Consider the following 23,285-nt stretch of genomic DNA (forward strand, 5'->3'; position numbering starts at 1 on the left):
GAATTGTTCACACATGCTCCCTTGGCTTACTGGTGCGCCATCTTTTTGACAGCCATTTTTGGGACTACTGCGGCCTGAAGATTTAGAGACAGGCCTTTGTGTACTAATGTGGAGCCTCTGGATTTAGGTCTCAAGAGCCTCTGGATGGATATGGTTGTAGGGGCCAGGTAATAGAGTGTAGGCCTGACCGTCGGCAAGGAAGTTTTAGTTAATTCCTGCCCTCAGAAGTTGAAACTAGGCTTTGACGAACCGAAGGCCCTAGAATTCGCCATTCCAGCCCCAGTGTACCTCAGGCAATCCAGAGTCCCCCTGATGCATGCAGTGGTCGCATAGAAGGGGTCAGGTCGGTGTACCTGTGAACGAGTCCTTTCCTCAGCAGAGTGGGAAGTCCTCAGACTTGGTCTCTGTCAAACATAGTGAAAGTAGTTGAGAAGCGCCAAAATAATGATGCGCTACCAACTTAGTAGTTGTGGAATGTAGCCCGAGTGGAACTTAGAGGAGGAATGGGGAGTGGAGAAGGAGCGGCAGTTGAGAGACAGTAATAAAGAGGGACATAAGTCTTCGTCATCATTCAGTAGGGTCATGCTGATTAGAGATGTATAAAGGAGCTATACAACATCTGGTGACGAGGAGATCACTTATCAAACGTGTCAGAGGAGAATAAAGCACCTGAGGGACAAAGGTTGATGAAGGACTGCACAGGAGACTGAAAGAAAATAACCTGTGGAGATGGCTACTCAAAAAGGAATGAGAAATATTTGGACATTGTGACGCGATACCAAGGGAATTATCAGCAGCCTACGGAGAAGGCTGAAAGAGCAAGACTGGAGAGCAGGTGCCTGAGGAGGCGGTCGTAACCCGGAGTGGAGAGGCTGCAAGAAAAGTGAAGAGAGAAACTATCCGAGAGAGCAAGTCGCAGGGGGGGCAACCACAGCAAGGAAAGGGTAACCCTGGAAAGCTGCAGACGCTGCTTGGGGCAAGAGAAGCAGCGACACAAAACTGGAAAGCTATGGCAGTCACAAAAGCAGTAAGGTGCACAGCACAGCAGTTTTAAAATACTGGCCCTGCAGTAATCGTAATGAACTACAGATAATCATAATTACTGCAGAGCCAGTATTTTAAGTATAGATATCAATAAGCCGCCATACGGAAAAGGCATCTTTTGAAAATCCAAGCTCGCGTCACTTACCAGAGCACGAAGCCCGATGTTCCAAGACTGGGGATAAAGACGCTGTGTAACGTCCGTGATTGGAGGCAGGGGCCGGAGAGCGTAAAGAAACATGTGGCCATATTTGTTTCCATGAAGACAAGCGAAACCATGAATATTTTAACAACGCTCGAGTGCAAATGAAAACAATCGTCGGTGCAGCATCACGAATCAAGTGAACTCAAAATCGGATACCCGACACTGATATGAATAGGATACATGCAGGGCAGTAACTCAACGCTACAAGTGCAGTAATGCTTGAATGCACATTAATATTAGAACGGAGGATTAACAATGAAATTTAACTGCATAATTAAGAGGAAATAAAAAAACAGGAAAGTGATAATTGCGTAATGCAGCATTTCTTTAATTGAACCTTTGCGTGATAAACCGTGTCAGAACAAAATAGAGTAGTTACAGTTCACAAAGTTCAACATACATTGCAGATAGTTATACAGACGTCATAGACCTAAGTGAAAACACACGAGGGCCACGCATGAAGAGAAACCAGAACGTACAAATTTATTTCCAAATTAAAGCTTGGGAGGTGGTGTGGAAATGTATAGACCAAGTTTGAAACAGTGAACTATACAGAGGACAAGGAGGCACAGGAACAAGTAGGCAAACGACTTATGACAATGCAAGAGGAGATGTAACATCACCAACTGAAAACATGTTTGGGATGATGCCCGCTATGCCAGTTGATTACCTACACTGTCCAGATCCATTCAGTCTTGAGCCACAAGATGACCCGGGGAAACACTGGCAAAAGTGGATGGATGAGTTTGAGGGCAGTGGGAAATCAGGATGCCCCAAACAAAATGGACATTTATTAATTTGGTAGGAAAAGTGAAAAATGTTATGACAGCCATTCCAGCTCAGGAAAGAACAACGTATCAACAATTGATCTCTGCGATTGGTCGAACGATTGGCGGTCCCCCCAATCGGCATTATGAACGTTGGCATTTAACCAGTGCACACAGGGGGCACATGAAACAATCGTCCAATTTGTGTTACAATTAAAAAGGAAAGACTACATACTGTGAATTCGAAAGCTTTGGTGGTGAGGCGATAGGCGGAGAATAATTGAAAGGCTGAGAATAATTGAAGGGTTCACATCATCACACCTTCAGAGACATTTGACAATGTTTGAGGGTGGACGCATTTAAAGAACCTGGTGCATCGTTGTGGCTTAATCCTGCTATTAGGATTAATGGTAATGTGTTTTTTTCGGTGGATTGGTTTTTGGGTGGAGTGCGGTGGGTGGCTGATCTGTTTGAAAAGGGTGTTTGGATGACAGCAAGGGAATTGCAATGGCGCTTTGACAGAGAATTTTAAGATCTCGGATTATGTGACACAAAATGGCGGTTGGAGTAGTGGATTGAGAGAATTGATCTGGGTTTGTTTAATAGGAAGCCAATAGGGAGGGAAGGTGGACTGGCGAGTCGGGTGTACAAGGAGATTGTGTCGCATTATAGTGGTAATGACTTGCTAAGGGAGGAGTGGGGTAGGAGGATAGGCTCGGATATTTCTGAAGATTTGTGGCGGCGGATGTGTGAAAATGTTAAGTTGGGTTCTTTGGGGCTTACGGAGATGTCGAGACAGATCGATACTTAATCAGGTTTTTTGGACGCCGGAGAGAATGGTGAGTAGGGGGATGTCGGAGAGCTCAGATTGTTGGAGGTGTATTCATGTTGAAGGTACGTTGGAGCATATGTTGTGGGACTGTAGGTTGGTAAGGTATGTGGTGAGGTGATTGAGAGTTTACCTGATTTAGACTTCAAAATGGTGATTTTGGCAGATGACGAGTCTCTGGAAGATCTTACTATGAGTCAGAAGTGGTTGTTCAAAGGGACAATGATCGGTAAGAAAATTGTTCTGCGAAACTGGAAGACTGTTTTGACTCTGAATGTTGAGACGTGGATGACTGAGATACAAGATTTGACAGATATGGAAAGATCACTTTACAGAAGAGAAGGGAAAATGAGTTTGAGAAGATCTGGGGTAAATTTCTTCAGCTATGCTGGACTTGGTTTTGTACTTGTGTGTATAGGGGTGGGAAGGGGTGAATATGGGTTATTGAGAATTTGGGGGTTTATCTTGTAATGTATATAGTTGTTTCGTAAACTTTTCATAATTGTGGAATTAATGTTTTCTGGAGTATGCAGATGTATGTGGTTTTGTACATAAAACCGTAAAATAAAAAGTTTTTAAAACAAAGAGAAATAGAGAAGTCCTGGAAATGGCACGAGTATATGATAGAACTGAGGAGCAAGCGGCCAATATGGGGGAAATAAAAGTGAGCTGGGTATCATTGCCGACATCAGGTCTAACATTCAGAGACAGTCCTGATGCTCAAACCTGTCAACCCGACTAAGCGCATGGGATGGTAACGGCAGAAGTCTACCAGAAAGGTGGTATAGATGTTATAGATGTGGATTGGATATTCTACACAGAGGCCAATGCCAAGCTTGGTTGGATGTGTATGATATGTGGTCAAAGAAACCACTTCCAGATCATGTGCAGAGAGGACCACCCCGTGCCCCCCTACCCCCCACCAATCATTGTCAACATGCAGACCCAGGGCACAGTTGATACCAAAAAGGGAAGTATGGCATATTGAGATTTCCTATTCAGAAATCGTGCTTAGAGAGGGAACATACAGCCTAGTGCTAGTAGTTATGTGAAAATACGTCAGACCCAGCCGGGGCTTATCAGAGCAGTGGAAAACGTACAAGTTGAAGCAAACTAATATACCACTCTGAAACAGGACGACGAGCAATCATACCAAAAAGAAGATATGGGGCATAGTAGAGGAATATCTGTGGAAAAGATGCATGAAGGTCCTACCGTTGAAGACCATCACCCGAATGCGGAACTGGACCATCCGCTCAGGCAACTTCTCAAAGGGAACTCAGTATTAGGTGGAAGGAAACCGGTCAAAGAGCATTTGATACAGACAAAAGTGAACTTACTGATAATCTGTTTGCAGGAAGGAGCAAGGCTGACCTCACCATCCAAACAGCTGTTCAGCTCAATGGTACTGATGGGTGGCAATGCCTGGCCACGGAACGATTTGAGAATGGGGAGCTAGACAAGAGGGATTTGCAGAGAATAGCAAGAGCACAAAGTGAATTGACTGGGTGCAGCCCCATTGAACTGGCGCTCAAATATCAGCTCAGAGCCCACATTCCACAGCTTGAAGATTGTAATCTTGTAAAAGGTGAAGTCGGGGAAGGGCAAAGAGAAAGAAGGAGGGAAGTGAGAAAAGACAGACTGGATAACTCGCAAGAGGGGAGCTGAAGATGAGACTAAGAATTTGGCAAAAGCATCAAAGGAAGATGGGTTCCAGTAATGAGTCAGTTTCTAATAGTCATGACTGTCAAAGGGCCCGTGGCTACTGCTGTGAGGGATGACAGTGAAGTTACTGGGGATGCTTTGTTCTTCCATGAAATGTTCCAGGACGATTCAGATGGTGAACCATATGGTGAAAGCGGAAATGAAGAATCCGTTTGTCTCATGTCACTTAAATATTCTGGACATTCCACACCCTATTTGCATGGCGAAGCAGCTTAAGGGGCAACTGATCGTAATGGGGACATGACGTATTAATACAAGCGCCACATCTGGGGAGGAGCAGAAGGATGGAAGCCAGTGCATGTAACAGGGAGGCGAGGACACGCCTGCCCAAGGATTCCATTGCATTTTCTAAGAAATGCTGTATTCTCTGTACCAATAACCAAGAGATCCGCAAGGAGGGGGGAGGGACTGAACATGTCCATATGACGGGATGCACTTTGAGAACACAGGAATAGATCAGGGAGTCAAGGTTCCTTATTTCTAAAGCTCAACGACTAGCAAATTCAGAGCAACTGTACAAGGATCGCCGGCGCATGACAGATGATACAATCTTCAAGACTAGTACTGTTGGTACAACACGTCCTAATATGCCTGTGCATCTTTTCACAAAAAATGTTTAAGCACACAATTGCTGAAAATAAGGGCAACAATGTATAACTTATGGGTGGGCATCCGCAAGGCTTAAACATTATTCCGAAACCGAAAGAACACATTGTCACAAGAAACCCCCCCACCTTGTAGCAACGTGTGACCCAAGCGTTCCACATTCAGGAAAAATACAATTACTGCTTATTTGAGATGGGTGTTAACCGGAACTGCAGCACGTGCATAGCATTTATTCGTTTTACTAAGCTAAACCGGGGCTGTGTTGACATCGATCGAACGTCATCAGGTGACATTTTCAAGCTACTAGCTGACCAGTTGCAAGCCACCTCCATTCCATACATCCACACAGCACACAATGCCATCGTACTCAAGAGTCCCATCACTTTTTGCTCCCCGTTAACATGCTTGGATATGGTGAAGTAAATCCGGATAGCAAGCGCGTGCTTGCTTTTTTTTTTTTTTTTTTTTAAAACACCGAGTGACCCATTCAACCAAGAACACCATGTGTGCTTTTGGTCCTGGAAGATTGCATGGAGGGGAAAGAGTCGGACTTCTACTCGGCAACCATGTTTTAGCACAGCCCTTCACCAAAAGAGGTCCTCAGAGAAACCCCACTCCTTGGAGTGTGGTGCTGGAAAAGAGATACTTGCTCATTCTTTTAGCCTTCACATTTCTGCCTCGTTCACATTCTCAGATGTCACATTACACTAAAGCTTTTTGCAAAAGGTGTAAGCACTCAATGAGACCTCTGCACCAACATACAAAAACACAACATATTGTAAAAAGTCTTTATTAAGAAGGCTTTGATGTCAAAAAATAAAACTCTTGGTACAATTTCATAACCGTAAGTCAGCTCAGCAAATATAGAATCAGGTTCTTTAGCCCTGGCAGGTTAAAGGTCCGTTCTCTTTAAAATAAAATATACTTTAGTTCTTAAAATGTATTCAATAAAGTACATATTTCCTATAAATTCCCTACATATACACAAGAGGCAAAGGATAAAAAAATAAAACTAAAGATACAAACAAAACGCATCCCTCAGACAAAAATAAAATACAAAATTAAAGTATAAACCCCCTCCCAACCTCCCTCTTCATTGAAACGGGACACACTTGCACTCTCCCAAACATGTAACATTTTTGGGCAGTTTTCACATTGGCAATTACAAGAGTAAAAATAAAATATATTTATATATTTATATGTAAAAAGAACATTCCTTCCCAAAAAATAAAATACTACGTACAAAAAAACAAAAAGAAACAACCTTGTGTGTCCTAAAAATAAAAGTGCAACCGGGCCTTCTCTTTCAGTTTATTTAACTTTTTCACAACGGAATACTGTTATTTGGAAAGAAATGATTTAGAACAGCTAAACTTTCCCCGTGCCAGTCAGGAAACCCGGGACCAGAGTTAAAGCGATTCTGTAAACATTTGATTTTTTCTTCCAATTCTGAATTTTGCCCCTTAGTTTCTCTGCCCACACACCCACCCCAACCTCCCGACCCTTCTCTAGTCAAATCAAGAACTGTTATCTGCTCCTGTCCAATTCATATTAAATAAAAGGTAGATTTAAAAAGGTATATTGTTGAAGTTCTTAAAAAGTGTTCTAGGGGGCAGGGCTAGGCAAGCACAGCCCCAATCTTGGATCGTGGCTCTTCCTGAAGTTGCTCGGCTAGGAGAAGATGCGTATGGCTTGGGTAACAGGAGTGTGGCAGGCAGGGCACTCTGGTGTGGGCCGCTCACAGATGCGGATGGCACACTCCATACAGAAAAGGTTGTGACCACAAGGCACCAGGGCAGCAATAACCTCACTCTCGTAGCACACCATGCAGTCACGAGCACTTTTGCGGTGTCCGTCAGAGCTACTGGAATCAGTTGGGGAACCGGAAGCGGCAGAGATGCTTCCTGGAAGGGAGGAAGACGAAGAGTACCCTGTGCTGTTTGAGAAAGAGGAGAGGGAGCCCTGCGTGGGCAGCCAAGACAAGGTGCTGACTGGATCACTGTGGATCCGACGAGCTAGTGGGTGCTCAAGGGTAATACCAGTCTCTGGAAGGGTGGGAGAGTGCCGGGGTGTGGCAGTGCCACTGATACTACTGTTGCGTCTCTGGGTACCATTAATAGATGAACAGCTGCTGAAGGTCTGGAGAGGGTTTGCCCGCTCGTATGGGGACCAGATGGTGCCTGGGGCAGTGAGGTCTAGGGCCAGAAACTCAAATCCAAAGTCAGATTCTTCAGAGTTCAGTGGAGGGGCATTGGCGTCAGTGAAAGTAAATCCTGTGCTGTTGGTGCCACCAACTCCACCGCTGTTACTATTGGTGCTAAATGGACTGGTGGGACTGGCATCAGCCACACGGCTGCTGTAGTAAGACTCAGTGGATGCACTCCCCAGGGAGCTCAGGCTGTCATTTCGCAAGCTGGCAGAAGGCCTGCGAGTGGGATTGGGAGCTTTGGCCCAGAGGCTGGACGCATTGCCTAGGAGGTCCAGGCAGACGTCCGTGCCATTAGAGTGAAAGTCATTGTCTGTGTGCACATCCACGAAGGAGCCTGTCCTCATTGTAATGTGGGCCTCAATCTCCTCTCTGGCACGATCCACATTCTCTGGCATTCCAGTCACCTCAAAGACTGGCTCCTTGTCCCGGCTTGGAGTTACAATGTAGGTGTGCGTCGTCTGCTGTATGCGCTTGATTGTTGCGCCCTTTGGCCCTACCACCAACCCTACAACACGGTATGGTACCCGAACCTGGATAGTTGTTTGGCCTGGCAGGTTAGGAGGACCTTGGACAGCTCCAGTGAGGCCGTTGACTTTGTTGCGGGTCGCTCTGATCATGGAGAAGTGCTCTGCAGCCGACAGAATCTCTCTTTTTGCCATTTCTACATCCTCTTTACGACCAGTAACAATAAATATTGGTTCTTCTCCCCGGACTGGGGTTTTTATGTATGTGTTAGTCTTCGCTCTGAGAGCTTTGATCTTGCACCCTGAGAAACAAAAGAGAAAGACAGATACTTTAATGGTATGCGAAAGCTCAAAGAAAAACAAAAAAAAAAAAAAGACACTGGTTGCCAAACTGGTCACGAATTTAAATTCTCAAAAACATTCATATGTTGCAAAGATAGTCTAAAAGTATAAGAGTTTGTTCCTTCAAAAGAACAAGCAGTCCCTCGAGATGCTGCATTTATGGGAACCGTGCAACGCAGCCCCTATATGCCCGGGGTCTCTGCCTTGCCCACCAAAGATACTGGTTTTGGCTGTTTTCAACTAGGAGACTGGACCAGTTGTACAAATGCATAGTCTTCTGGAGGACTCATTACACCAAGACAAAATGCATTTCCACGGAAACTAAGGACCCGACTGTTTTCGTGAATGCATTATCGCGAGTCTTTCTGGTAAAGATTTTAAATCCGGCGTTTGGAAAATGAAAAAACATGTTGATGCACACTTCGTTGCGCGGTTATGTTGCCCACAATTATGAAACCTGTAATGCTTTCTGTATTGTATACACCATGAACAGCACGCCAGCCCGAATTTGAATAAGGACTCTGCTTTAAAAAAAAGAATATTGAAGTACCTGCTTTAGTGAAAAAGAACAAGGAGATAATTTCCTGCATGGTTCAATGTAAAGAAGGTACCCTGTGTATCTCCAGCTTGCCACCTTAAAAAGAACAACATTTTAGACACCCAAAGGGAAGCTAGGAGAGACTGAAAGGATAGAACCCGCCTCGGATTGGGCATGGTATGCTACTACATAGTTCAAAAGGCTACACCGTAAAGCTTATGTTGAAACATTTTAGAATTCTGCAAAAAACGCCAGCCAGTTGCAACAACTGATGGAAGTTCGACCAGGGCTACACATGAAGGGATTAAAAACACGCGATGACAAACATTTACAACCCAAAGGGGAGTTTGCATTTTAGAGTCCAAGGCAAACAAGACTGATTTCAACATGCAGAAGCATACTTGCTTCGATGGCACATACTAACTTATACATGAGCAGGCCCAGATATGCCCAATGCATACTAAACTGGCAATCCTAGTACCATAGTGGTTTACATTACCCAACCAGACCCAATCGCAAAAGCTACGCCTTCAGCTCCCTCTGCTCACCTGGTGGGAGGAGCGATTGAGCGTGCAAGGCTAGATATTAGTTGGAGAGGGAGGCATAAGCAAAAAACAAAAAAGGATGCATTATTTTCAGTGCTTTTGAAGTGGGAGTATTTTATCCTTTTTTTTTTAAATTGGGAGCAAAATGATTTTTAGGGAGTTAAAAAAAGACCAATAACCAATAAGAGCATTTTATACGCAAGTGAACATAGGTAAAAAGTAATGACCAGAGAGGTATAGTGCAAGAAGTCACTCGGTTTAGAAATCCTACAAAAGGAAACTGGGGGCAATTGACTGAATTCATATTGGTTGGGCGGAACGCCGGTTTTGATGCTGTATGGTCTGTCCTCTTGGGTGAGACGAGGTACCATTTTTGAAGAGCACCAAGCCAATAGTGGTGATCGGGCCACTCTGCAAGATTTCAAAAAGGCGCCAAACTAGCACCATAGGAAGTTTAAATGCTGCCAATCAAGACATGTCCATAAGCGGTGGGAAGTCAGCTGAAGCGCTTCAGAGTTTAGGCTCAGTGGCAGAGATATGGGAGCCATTAGTGATTCATCAAGGAGATGGCGGTGGGACAAGTGAAAATTACGAGTGAACGTGGAAAATCAGAACCGCTGGATGCATGAAGGTGCAAATTCAGTGGCAGGCAGTGTCCAAGGAAAAAGATGAAATAAAGTGAAAGTAAAAAACTTGGGTTGCTAGTCAATGAACTGCAACAGCCAATTTGCCAGTGTGCAGTTGCACAAAGACTTGCTGCCCATCCCCTTGCATACCCGAGGGCAGGAAGGGCATGAAACTCGGGCCCCTATGCACATCATGGAAGAGCACCATTCCCGATCTGGTGGCAAAGGTAAGCCAGGCGTTAGTACAGTCAGTACCAAGGCTGTCGGAAAGGGGGGGGGGGGGGGGTTTGAGCCGCTCCCAACAACGAGCCATTGCACTGAAGTCTTTATCAATGCATCAGAAATCGATGCCCAGATGCAACTAGGGAGGCAGGCAGCAGTCTTCAAATCTCCATAAAGTGGCGTTTGAGGAAGCTGGCTCCCATCACAGGAATGCATCCATCGCGGCATTCATCACTTTCGAGGAGACGCATTTTTTTGGGAATTCGGTGTGGAGTATTAATCCCATATTGTGGCAAACAGTGCCCTTGACCATATAGGGAAACGGAAATCTGCCATTGGACTACTGAATTTTAAAAGCGGGCAAGTGGCTTCTGTTCAGCCCCCACTCCTGCTCCATTCTACAGAGCAGACTGCACCCTCTAAAATGGCCAAAAGTTGCCAACTAGCATTGTGGGAGCCCCACAGCTAGCTATGCAGGATAGTCACTGGGAAAAGCACATGTACAGGGTTCGAAATTGAGGAGAGCCGAGAGCCATTTAAGTCCTGCTCGTAGCCTAGAAGAGCATGTCTAGCTTGATGCCAACATCAACCAGGAGCTACTTTTGGCTCCCAAAGCCAACTGATGCAGAATAAAACATCTCTGAACTTAACACTGTTCGAAATCTTTTACATTAGAACACAGTTTCAAAGTGTACATCATAGGGCTACTAAATAATGGTCAAAATGATATTTCTGCATCTTATGTTCAAGTTACATTTTCAGACCTCTATGGTACTAGCTCCTTGTCCTGCCATGGTGGCTCCTAGTCATTGGTTAATGATGGATACCAGGAGCTGCTTTTAGCTCCCGCTCATCCAATCTTCATTTTAGTCCCTGCAGTTCCATGGTTAATCCTGGCAGGGAGAGGGGGGGCCCCTTGGGGACAGGCAGTATTTTACGTTTGAAGAGTATTCGTCAAGAAATGGGGTGTGGTATTAGGCCAGTAATTGCAGGGTTAGAATAGGACTTGTAGGCTCAAGCTTCGAGAATTGCTGCTTCAGACGGCAAAGGGTGGAAGAGAGTCAGAAGTGGCCAGATGCTCAGGTACAAGACTAATGTGGACTGGTTGCTGCTGCTATTTTCTGGGCAGGTCACGTACCGTGCTGTGCTGTTATAGGAACCATTGTGCGACTGGACTGGAGCCCTGACCAGGTACACTGAGAAAAGCTGTACAGCAATAGATTATGCATCTACCAAGCAGTTGAAACTGAGAATGTGGTCAGTCTTCAGAAATGGAAAGTGAACACAACTAATCCTTGCTCTGGAGCCTTGCTCAGCGACTATGGACAAACATCCTAGCAGGGTGGAGCTTAACCTGCTTTGCCTTATTCCTTCTTCAGTCTGGATGAGGCAAGGTGGAATATCTGTAGTTGGGTGGTTTACAATGCCCGCCCTCCCAACTAAGCAGCATACCTGCCTGTAGTTTATCCCCACCCCAATAAAATAGAAGATACAGGTAGGTATCTGCTGATGCCTCTAATCGGAACACAGCACTGCATGTTACACATTGGTTCTATAGTTTTATCTGAGGTTGGTCTAGCAAAAATATATATTATAGTAATCATTTTGCAGAAATAGTGTGTTGTAGCAAAACTATCTAGGTTTTCAAAGTTAAATGTATTTTTCATACCAGATCTGCATGCCGGAGCAAAATAAAGAGTAGTCCAGATGCCACTGACCCAGAAAACACTGCGCAGCAGGTTGTGGAGAGCAGTCTGAGGTGGACGGTAGATAGGTTGAGTGCAGTGTGCAGTGGTGCAACACTAATCCCAGGACCACCTGGTTTCCCTTTGGCCTTCAAGAGCTGGCAGCGTATGACAATGCTGCAGATGGGTTGAAGCATTCAAAAAAGGTAGGTGGTATGGTGCCAAAACAAGGGGTTGGGTGGAAGGTTTAGAATTTTAAACCACTGGAGGGTTGCCCAACACAAATCTTTCTTTGGGTGCCAAGCCAATAAAGAAAGGGGGAAGACTACATGCACATCAGGCTCGGTCCCAACCAGCAGTCCGAACTGCTGGGTCACATCCTTTATGCACGAGACCACAAGCCTCCCCAGACAGGTGTCGGCCTCATGGTGTTATTAGGGGGACAATATGATTTGGGTTTGACACCTGCATTCACACCGACATGTCAACAGATCCATATTTTTGCTTTTCCAAATCTTGTTTTATATCAGATGGTTGGCCTGGTTTCGGTATTCAGAATAGCACGCAGGACAAAGTTTAAGACCTCCAAATAAAAATACATCACGGCTCAGGAGTCCAAAGAATGCAATTCATGACAATTTTCCCCAAGTTGGGTATAGAGGAGAGCCTTGCTGAGACATTCAACCCTACCATTCACAAAAATTGGCAATGGGGTAGGATTTAGCAATTGGTCACAATTGTCAACTGGAGACCAACATTACACCCATTCCTAGCTCACCACAAACCACTACTAGTGCTATAGAATGCAAGCTACGTTCACACGATTTTTCTAGACTGAGCTTCTGGATACCAGTTAGAGCTGAAGTCACCACAGGGTTGATTTCTATACTATATTCGTAGCAACAAGAGACGATCCATTAAACAAACCAGGTGGATGGAGGACCTTGAGGAATCATTTGATAAGCAACAGTCAAACATGTGCTAAATAAGAGCATATGCCTGCTCCCAAAGCTATGCACAGTCCAGTATAAATGTGCATTGCCCATTTACTACAAACAAATATATAGGTCACTTACCGCTTCTAGCATTATCTATAGCGCAATATCCATCAAGTTGGATTGTCCATATTACATGGTCATGTAGACTAAGTCCATTACTGGGTGGAGTAGACCGTGGTAGGCTGGGAGATATATTTTTTAAATTAATATAGGATGAGACAATATTGTTATCATTGCAAGAGATCAATATACACATGTGCATTCAGTGCTCCAGATAAGATTTGGGAGTATTTTACTCCCTATTTTTTTTTTAAAGTTGGGAGTAAAAAAGTCCAATACTCAATGAGCATTTCATAAGGAGTAAAAATGAAAATGATTTTTGCAATATTTCTTTGCACTTAGTTATTCATGCACATTAAGAGACGTTTACTTCCTACCATTAGGCAGTTAAAATAGTCGTCACTTCCTGTGGTACTAAGTGCACTACTGGTTCAAAAATATCCCTGTGAGGGATAAAGCAGGAGCGCAAGAGGGTGAAAGCAGAGGCACAAGAATCTACATGTCTTTCCTATTGTTTGCTGGGAGTACCCCGATTGTATTTTTTGGGAGCATTTGCACATTTTTTTTGGTAGTAGAAGTGGCTGATACACTCCTTATCTTTAGGGCTGCATACATTAAATATACTTTAAATTTTGATAGTTCCACAGCTGTGTGCATTCTCAAAAAGGAAGAGGAACCCTGCATTTGAACTTTGTTGATCAAGGTAAAATATATATATATATATATATATATATATATATATATTTTTAAAAAGGTGTCTGTAGCATCACACATGTAGTTGGTGGCTTACAACCGGCATTTAACCCACAAACGGATATCGTATATCACCATTCAGCCCAAATATATCGCTATATGACTGTCTATATTGCCCAGCCCTACTAAGAAGCCAAGTGATTTTGACTGAGGTTTCCTCCGATTTTGGGATGATTTTTGCAGCCTTAATTAAGCAAAGTCAGAACAGAGCATGTGGCTCCACCCTCTTACAACCATGGGATACATTAAGCCACAATCCGGCAGCTCTCCGCTTCTCACATTTAAAATGGGCCAACAGCACTCGCAACCCAATTTCAATATTGGGATCCCTTCTGTGTGCAGGGTTCGTGCAGATGGACAATTTCAGTTTCCATTTACTTCCTGCTGTGCCCGGCAGCCCTCCAGGCACAGCCCCTTCAATACTACCCCAAACCGATCTTTATGGTTACTGCGTGCGTGGCATGGATGCATTTGGAAGGCAGGAATGCCAGTGGAGCACTAACTTCCTTCACCATAAGGCTCCCAAGGCCCATCTGAGAGCGGAGCTCATGATCTCAAAAACAGAAGTAGCAGAGGGCAATGTGCACAAGTGGGATCCGGCTACGATACAATTTATAGAGCATGACACTAGCGGACATACAACGGAGCGCCATGCATAGGGGATGCTGCAGAGGGCCTGGAGTACCAGTTTACCAGCCGGAGTGGTGATGGGAGCGGGTCGGAAGCACAGCAGAGAAATATGATTTAGTCGTCAGCGATACGTTTCGTTCCTCCTGAAAACCACTACATCACTTTTGTATGGTACTGCAGACATTGCCAAAGGAAAACTGAAGTACAGGGCATGATTGCCCAGAGATTAGCTGCATGCAGCTTCACTCAAAGGACTCAAGAAATGCAACTTCCACTTGAGTCAAAGTAGAACACACTCATTATGGGTTATCCTTCTGCTATATGCGTCTTTGGTTTCTTCACACAGCCCCCCCCCCCTCCCAAAACCCCCAACAAACTCCCCAAATAGTTTGTGTCACAAGGTAGGGATCACTTGTCTTGAAAAGACAACCCCCAATAGAGCTAGGAGCTCCCCCAATAGAGCTAGGAGCTCCCACAATTTTGATACAGGAAACAAGCATTATTACCATGACCCAATTCAATGACCTTGGAAGCACAAAAAGCCACGGTGGCCCGGTAGATACAGCAGAGTATAACCTGCACAGAAATTCCACAGAGTAAATGGCTGGGCACAAGAAAACTGATGCCGGACATGGATAAGGGGGGGGCTAAAAAAATGGAAGGATTGTGTAGAAGGTGGGCAAACAATCGCAAAAGCCATCTAAAACGGTTAGGCTGTGATTAATGGCCTCCAAAGTCTAGTTAGATATGAACAGAATGGATCACCAAGTTAATTATCTACAATAACCAATTACTCACGTGTATAGCTAAACTGATTTACGAAACCTCAACGTTTCAACCAATTGATTGATCTTTCGCCATCAAACAGGGACCATGGCTCTTTAAAATAAAAATCGCCCGTGCCATTTCAGAGGCCTGGCACACATGGCACATAGAAGAGGTCAAAAGGCTGACTGGGTAGAATACGTCAATAATTCCCCCATCACCTCACCAGTAGAATAAGTGTCCTTAAACCTCACGTGTTCCATCTAAAGAGTTAATGTTTACCACGTGAAGAGATTAGGCAAGATAGAGGGCACAAAGATCAGACCTTTACTCAAGGCAAGACTTGCCTTTACGAAGGGGAGCAGGGTCTGTAAACTATCGCAGGAGAGGCATATAACGCTCCCTGTTGTGCCCTGTCATGCAGGTATATTGTCGGTTTACATTTTGTAATCCAGGTGCCACCAAACAATGAAAAAGTGTGGAGGCCAATATCTAGTGAGAAGCTCTGCAATCGCTGCTCTAGTATCTGATTAATGAGGGATACAACTTGAAGGCTAATTTAATTGGTGTGGCGCCCATTTATTTTCCAATTAAAAGCTACATCTACCCCGCCTCCACTGTCATTGCACTTCGTTCGATTTCCTAGAATTCCCAGAAGCAACCACTGCCACTTACATCATATCGTGGATGCCCGACACTTTTGAAGCACTATAATGGAAGCAGAGGAGTAACTCGATCTACCAGAAGAGGGGATGCAGGAAAACCACGCAGAAGTGGCAGACACGAAAAACAGCTCTAGGGGAAGCAGGTACAAAAAAAACAAAAACAAAAAAATTTAAAGCGCTTTGAACATATATGCCTCGCATTGTAAGTTTGAGTAAGAGATTCAAAAGAACGGGCTCACATTGTAAAGAAAATGACCTTTCTATCAGGCGCAAAGTTAAACAAGCATTGGCAATGCTGGTTTAGGCGTGTGTAGCCATGGGAAAGTCACTTAACAGACACTGCCATAGTTGTATTAACTGTCCACTTATGGTAGCAGGTGCAAAATGGTTTTAGTGGCTTGGGCTTCTAATAGTGACTGGCAAATGGTCAATACTAGACGATGCAAAACTGTTGGCTTTGCCAATGCTCGTTTTTAACAGGACTGTAGTGAAGGACAAGTATAGTGCTTATAAGTAGAGCTGCTGAAGGCAGCCCAGGTTTAGCCATTGCACCAGTAGCCGGTTTACTGCTCCACTTAAGTCATTAACTCCCAGCAGACTGCTGAGAAAACGCTGGCAGCCACTTAGAGTGCAAACTCTGATGGGAAAGTCCGATTAAAGCGAGCTGAACGTTACAATGAGGTGGTGTTTTTAGCAGCGAGGGGCCGGAACTTTGTTGAAAGGGCCAGAGGGATTATCATGCCCAATGGGTGGGCAAATAACCAAACACCTTCAGCTTGGAGCTTGGTGTCCCTCATATGCCCTTTCTTCACATCTGTACTCGAGTGCAGTAGTTTCAGCTTAAAAAAAGGGGCCCTTATGGCAGCCCCGCCGAGGTCACCCGACGTGCAAATTTAAAGGCATTCAAAGTTAAAACCACGCTTCCTGCTCAGCCTATTTTACCCAGCGAACAACCTGTGTGTAGAAATCAGATGGACAACACCCAATCTACAACCTGGTCTACCAAAATCAGCCAGGGTTTCAAAGACATTTGATGAAGAACCAAGCTCAGCTCCAAGGCAACTGGCATCAACCAGCTCCAAGGCAACTGGCATCAACCAGCAAGTAGCGACTACTTCAGTGGAATGATGCCAAGAACATGGCATGCAGTGTAAATGCCAGCGCATGTCAGTAAATTGCTCCGTTGCTTCCCCAGCTAGGTTTGTGCAATATACAAATATATTAAATAAAATAATAGCAAAACTGCCTCACATGATCTGCAAAAATCATTTTCAAGAACATATGACAGACACCATTATACTTTAAATAGGTTGTGGAGGCATAATGCAATCCTGCTAAAAAAGGGGGTTACAAACATTTCTAATTTTAGGATTAGCAATAACAAAAGTGAATGGCCAACTACTCTGAACTGCCTCTAACTACTCAAAAATCGTTTATAATTTCCCGAAAGCAGAATCGATAGATTACCGGTTTTAAAACCCTTATGACTCAACCCGATTAAGCAGCATCTTGATATATATATATATATATATATATATATTCCTATGACACTGGGCGGGGGCCAGGAGTCAGTTTGATGAACAAATCAAGACTGTTCTACACTACAAGCAGGAACCAAATGGATTCAAATTTCAACGCCTACAAACATCTAATGCTAGCAGGATTAGCACTCCCAGTCTTATAGGAGTGCAAACAAAGCAGAGAAAGTGTTGCAGAGTAAAGCTGGAAGTGCACGTATGTTGAATCAAGTGGGATGAGCTTTAACAAAGGAAAGCAGACTGCTCAGCGCTACCAAAACAGGTGTGTTTGGTACATATAGGGGTGATGCTGGTAACACGTTTCAAGGAAATTGAAATCTATGCAAAAGCTTAGAACCAATGGCAAGGAAAAAAAACTGGTAAAGCAAGAAGCTTTGCCTTGTGTGGGCATGAGATGGGCCTTTGAGGCACTGCCATAATGGTAGTACGTGGGCATATGGGGCAGTAGCTGGCAAGTGCAGATCCAATGACTAGGCAAGAACCCAAAAAAAAAAAAAACACTGGCTTTTTTTTTTACTGCAGAGACCATCCGGTTTTGGATTGCAGATCCTAAATAGACCAGATCAAAACCAGCATTCCGTGCAAACAGATAAAAGGTACATTTTTAATCACACGGAGCTGCTTTACATCTGCAATTGAACCATTACCCTTTAGAGGACTGCTTAGTAAACAGACATTGTAAGTACAGAACTAGCGCAAAGATCTACCAGATGGGAGATCTTGAGTGGGGCAGGTATTGGCATAGGGACTAGTATGGCCATTGTGTGACTAAATGGCCAAACAGTGACACCCAACACCCAAACGATGGCTTCTGCTTGTTTGCACCCCTTACAGCACCATCCAATTGCTGGAAATTCTTGTTTTGAGTGCCTTGGTTGTTTGAGCAGACTGGCCAACTCACAGGCAATCTGACCTAACAGTAGCAAGTCTATATGATGGCAAGTATCAGTAGTGGGGTCTCATGTCAGACCTCATTGCCCAGTGGCTGTATGGGAGTTGGTAGTGGGGGGGGGCAAACTGATTTAAAAGTCCACCAACAGCGGACAGTGCAAAAGCTGCACAAGCAAGAAGGCCTGCAATGACAAGTAGAACAGACCAGAAACCGTGCAAACTACACAAGCTATTTAAGGATAGAAAATAAAAGAGCACAGGTTGCCAGAAGAAAAATGTATATCTCAACAGAATCCTGGCACAACCATGCAGGCCCACTTCAGTGGTTGACATTTATTAAATATTTTAGAGTCAATGACGACTTTTTATTAAACACAAATAAAGAACAGACATCAAGTGACCCAAGTCCCAGGTAGCCACGGCCAAATGGAAGCAGAGACGTTCTAAACGTCCACATAATTAGCAGGCACTGTACACGATAGCAGCCTAGTGTACTGCAACCGTTGTAGCTACCTCTTGAAAAGTCGTTTACAAGACTTACATGTAAAGACTTGGTAAAATATGGTCATTTACTTCGACATTCTGCAGTTCAGGGAGCAGATTAACATTCAGCAGAAATACAAATGAGACACCCATCAACTGCCAAGAGGCATCTTGGAATTACCATAGTTGTGGCAAACTCGTTACATTTACCAGCGTTTTAGGTCAGCTCAAGCACAAGTTCTGCCTTTCACAATGTTATTTGCCTGCGATTCATATTTGTGCCCCTCCTCTTCCTGGTACTATGGGGCTCATCACAAGTTTGATGGTATCCTGCCGGTAATTCCTCTGTTAATTGAGGAATACACTGCAGCCCATTACTTCGGCGATCAAACCGACATTGACTTGATAAACTGGATTTTCCAAAAGTAAAATCATGGAGTTGTGCAACTGAACACCAGTAAACCGGGCATAACCTAGAATTGTGCCAATGCGGTGTATACACTGGTATGCACATTTGTTATGTTACTAGGCCAAATTACCTCCATTTCAGAGGACCTAGACTTGCCAGCAGAGTGGTGGACTGTGCCTTCACGAGAAGCATTCAGCACTAAGTTTGGGGGAGGAAAGAAAATTAGCAACAGGGCGAGGAACGCAGTAGCAAAAAGATTGTTTTGAGATGCGCAGCAAGCCCGTCAAGAGAAGAGGCAGATCTAAAATGTTGTGATAATTGGCATTAGCCAGTGCTTCCCAGGCAGATCGAGAATAAGTTAGTACACAATGCAATGTTGGATGCATGAAGGGCTGGAGTGTGTGCTCTGGTAAACCTGGATGTTGGTGGCTTTTGGCACAGACCTCTATATATTGTACCCTAGGTCAAACTCCAGACAACCAAGCCTAAGCCAAGAGTAGTATAGTCAATAATAGATTACATTAAAAAAAAAAAAAAAAAAAAAAAAAAGTGAATGTTATTGGTATTGAAGGTAAAGAAAATCGGTGATCAAACTAGTACCAGTAACAAGCCTGCCAGCGACCTTGACAGTTATGTCATGCAAGATCTTGTGATAGCAGGTGCCTTACCGGGGTAAGCTATCGTATGGTAATATGAGGCCATGTGTTTGGGGGGTGGGGGGAAATCTACATCAAGCTTCTTTATGTAGGGTGTACGAAAACAGATGGATATGCAATAAACAACGCAGGGAGAGAAGGGCCAGATATCAGTCCTCCTGTATGCAGTGGCAGTCTAACACCCTCAGCCCCACCTCCACTTCGGTTGCTAAGCTTAGACTGGTAACATAAGCCCATGAACTGCTTTGCTGCTTGTGCAGTGCATTATGCCACAGCAAGGCCACTACACACGACTGAACAAAGGGGGGGGGGGTGTCTTTCAGACTGCAAGCCAAACGTGACCACTAGTGCACCCAGAAATCAGCACTGTATGTGCTGGCCAGCCAAAGTGGCAACAAACCAAAGCGAATCTGCACAAAAACCGAGTCACTGGAAAAAGAAATGGTGATCTGGGAAGCTTGTACACGTGCAAACCCTTTTAATAAATAAAAGTTGGGAGTGGTTTTTGGTCAAAAACCATTAGTTTGCCATTTTCAGGACTCTGTTCCCATTTTGGGAAAATTGGTTCTTTGTAACCGTATTTATATTGCACCAAATCTTCATTGAATTAGCACCCAGGCTCGTCTTTGTGCAAAATGTTTTAAAGGACATGAGCATGTCCTTCCGCCAGCAGCATTCAGGTATTTATATTGTCTGAGTCTGAACTTGCTGAATTCATGCACAATAAGAGCGAAAGCCCTTGTACTTTACAGCCCCACACGGCCAAGTTTTACAGTTAGGGAAGCTGAAAAGCCATTTTGTAATTGGAGGGTTAGGGGGCTTCGAACAATGGCTGTGGAAGCAAAGCAGTACTTCCTGGATGTTCTTGGGACCTGCTAGGAACTTTGCTCTAGGAGGGGGGTTCTTCTGGGAGGGAATCTGCATTATGCATTGGCGCACCACTAAAACTATATTTGCTGGTCTTGTTCGAGGGCAGCATGAAGATCTTGGAACCAACAGGAGTGGTCAGCTTACATTTGAAATTCTGCATCATGCGTTACATCCCTTTGCATAAAGCGAGTGGCACGCTTGTCCATTTATGTGAGGTGAGAGCTACAAGGCTTTGACATAAAGCATTAATGCAAAACATTACTTAATTAACTGGGATAACAAAACCATCATAACCCCAAACAAAACGATGCATGGAAAACGAAGGGCTAGACTTCACTAAAAACCAAGAACTTCACATTCGGTTGCAAGATCACAAACGGAAAGGGAGAATAAAAAATAAATTGAAATGCACATGTGAAGTGCATGGTTAGATGCAGGGAGTCCAAACAGTGCTGCCCACCTAAAAGGCAAAGGAAGGGATATTCAAGTTATCATGCATTTAGATTTAGGGAGAAAACCCACAAGCATTGCCAGGTTTGAAATTGAGGCGAACTGGGAGCCATTTAGCTCCCGCTTGTAGCCTAGAAGAGCCTGGTTAGCTTTGCACAAACCGCTACCAGGAGCTACTTTGTGCTCCCCAGGGCAAATGATGGCCAAACATATCGATGTGTTGAGATGGATTTCTGAACTCTGACTTGGTAGGCAGAGGTTCAGAATGCCAGCCTAGTTTCTTGGAACAGGGTAACCGTCTGGACAAGCCAGACCAATCAAGGTACCTTTGGCGGCGGTGAAGACTAGGTCTCCAGAGTGGTGAGGGTGACCGAAAGATCCATTAGCACACAATAAAAGACACTACAAATCACTCCCAGTCAGGCGTTATAGTTAAGAGGCAGTCCAGTCCCTACGAAGAGTGGAGCCTAGTGCGCAAATGTACTTTCAAATGCTGGGGCACGTGATGAAAATGGGGTCTCTTGCAGGGGCTGTAACAGCTCAGAAAGGTGTGTGAGGCGATGGAGAACGAGTTCCCACTATTTGTGGAGGGTCTCCCAAAAGGGGCAGGACAGGTTCCAGAAGTTGGGAGAGGGACAGTAGTGCAGGCTACCTGTGGAAAGCTAAGTGGCCCTCAAGGGACACTCGCATGTAAAAGTTGATGGATGCACTAGGGGCCACTGTTAAGGATTGCAGGTACTCACTGACTCCAGCGCACTCTGGACCAAACTTTGGCAGTCGAGTTGCAGGTGCAAATGCGGCAGTTGTGTGGCTTTCAGCTGCAAAGTTACAGCGAGGATTCCCTGGTGGGGCAGTGGTGATTTCTCCGCTTCAGATGAACAGATTGGGCCAGTTTCACTGTAGCAGGCTTCAGGGCACAGAGGGGTACAGCAGCAAGGCACCTGGTAAATTAATCACCAGCGCTGGGCAACACGGTCACGTGTACTCCGATTCGGGCACCTTATTCCAGACCTTAGAATACCAAGTGTATGAAATTCGGTGTGAGTTCCGTGAACACAGCGCTTGCGAGCTACCGAAACGGCGGCGGTTTAAGAGCCAAGGTCCTGTGCAAGCTTGTCAGTCCACTGGATGGGCCAGGGACACGTCCGAAAAGGCTTACTTGCATGGTTAGATTAATGTGCCGTGAATAGTTGCAGTTGCTCCCACTATTCAAATGGGTCCAAGCGCCTTTGCAGGCCTTCTGGTATGATCAGATGCAGAGGGGTCCAGCAGGACAACAGCGGGCTCAGGGTGCCAAACCTAGCGGGTCACCAGTAGTTACTCGGCTTCTTAGCTTCAGGATACTTGGATCCTATCCTAAGTTCAGTGACAACCATCTACCTGGTGTGGGTGTTTGGGGCCTTCCCTTATCCAGAATCTCCTTCATGCCAAAACAAAGGACACAATGGGAGATCTGCTCACATACAGGCACACCAGATGCAGACCAATTACAGACCGCGGTGGTCCCAGTCATTCCCAGCACAATGGCACCGAGGATGTGTATTATTGTACTAGACAGTCCGGAGGCGCGTGCGCACACACTAAGCAGAATTCCACAAAAGCTTGGCGTTCGCGGGAGAATGCATGCCCAAATACGGACTGCCCCAGGTCGGCTCTACCTGGGGAAGTTAAAGGGGCAAGATGGCCAAAGAACAGGACAAAGAACCTCATGGCATGGCATGGCCATTTTGGAGCCAGGCCACCTTTTTGCCAACTGCAGTAAACACGGTTGGCATGGCAAGGAAGGTTTACAAAATAAGCACAAAGGTAAGCTGCCACCAGCACTGTCCAAGGCGGAAGAACCAAGCACACAACTGGAAGGTACATTGTGCACTTGTAACATGTTTCAAAAAATGTGCAACATTGGAAAAACAAAATCACAGTACTGACCATCTTTAAGGGCATGTCAGTTTCCCCAGAATAAAGTGAGCGAAAGCCAAGTGGAGTGCAGCTGAAGGCTGTGCTTCACCAGCAAAAGTCAGCAGCAAAGAGTTGGGTGTACACAACTGAAGGTAACAATTATACATAAATGGGAAACTTTCCTAAAAATGTGCATTTAGCTCTGTTGGGCAATCTGGGTTGAGAAAAGCATGAAGGTATTCCCTCTACTGGAGTGCCCACTGCATGCCTCCATAGTTATCCTCACTCCCGCTCCACCGTGTCCTTCACTGTGGCAAGCAGTCAGGCCTCGCAAATTCTTAATCCCACAAGACATGCAGGGCAAATCCCTGAGTTTACATACTAGACCCAAGAGAACACGCCCGCCCCAGGGTG

At 44.9% G+C, this 23,285-nt stretch overlaps 1 protein-coding gene across 1 annotated transcript in view; it reads right to left on the reverse strand.

The window, feature by feature from the left end:
* Nucleotides 1–5,947: 5,947 nt before the first annotated feature.
* The window catches only part of MEX3D (mex-3 RNA binding family member D), a 56,050-nt gene continuing 38,712 nt past the window's right edge, over nucleotides 5,948–23,285 (reverse strand). The window contains exon 2 of the mRNA XM_069649474.1: nucleotides 5,948–8,148. Coding sequence (XP_069505575.1) covers nucleotides 6,845–8,148 — 1,304 coding nt within the window. The 3' untranslated portion in view covers nucleotides 5,948–6,844. The remainder of the gene's footprint in view (nucleotides 8,149–23,285) is intronic.

This window comes from Ambystoma mexicanum, chromosome 1p (genome assembly GCF_040938575.1).
Source record: "Ambystoma mexicanum isolate Mex_15411 chromosome 1p, UKY_AmexF1_1, whole genome shotgun sequence".
NCBI classification, from domain to species: domain Eukaryota; kingdom Metazoa; phylum Chordata; class Amphibia; order Caudata; family Ambystomatidae; genus Ambystoma; species Ambystoma mexicanum.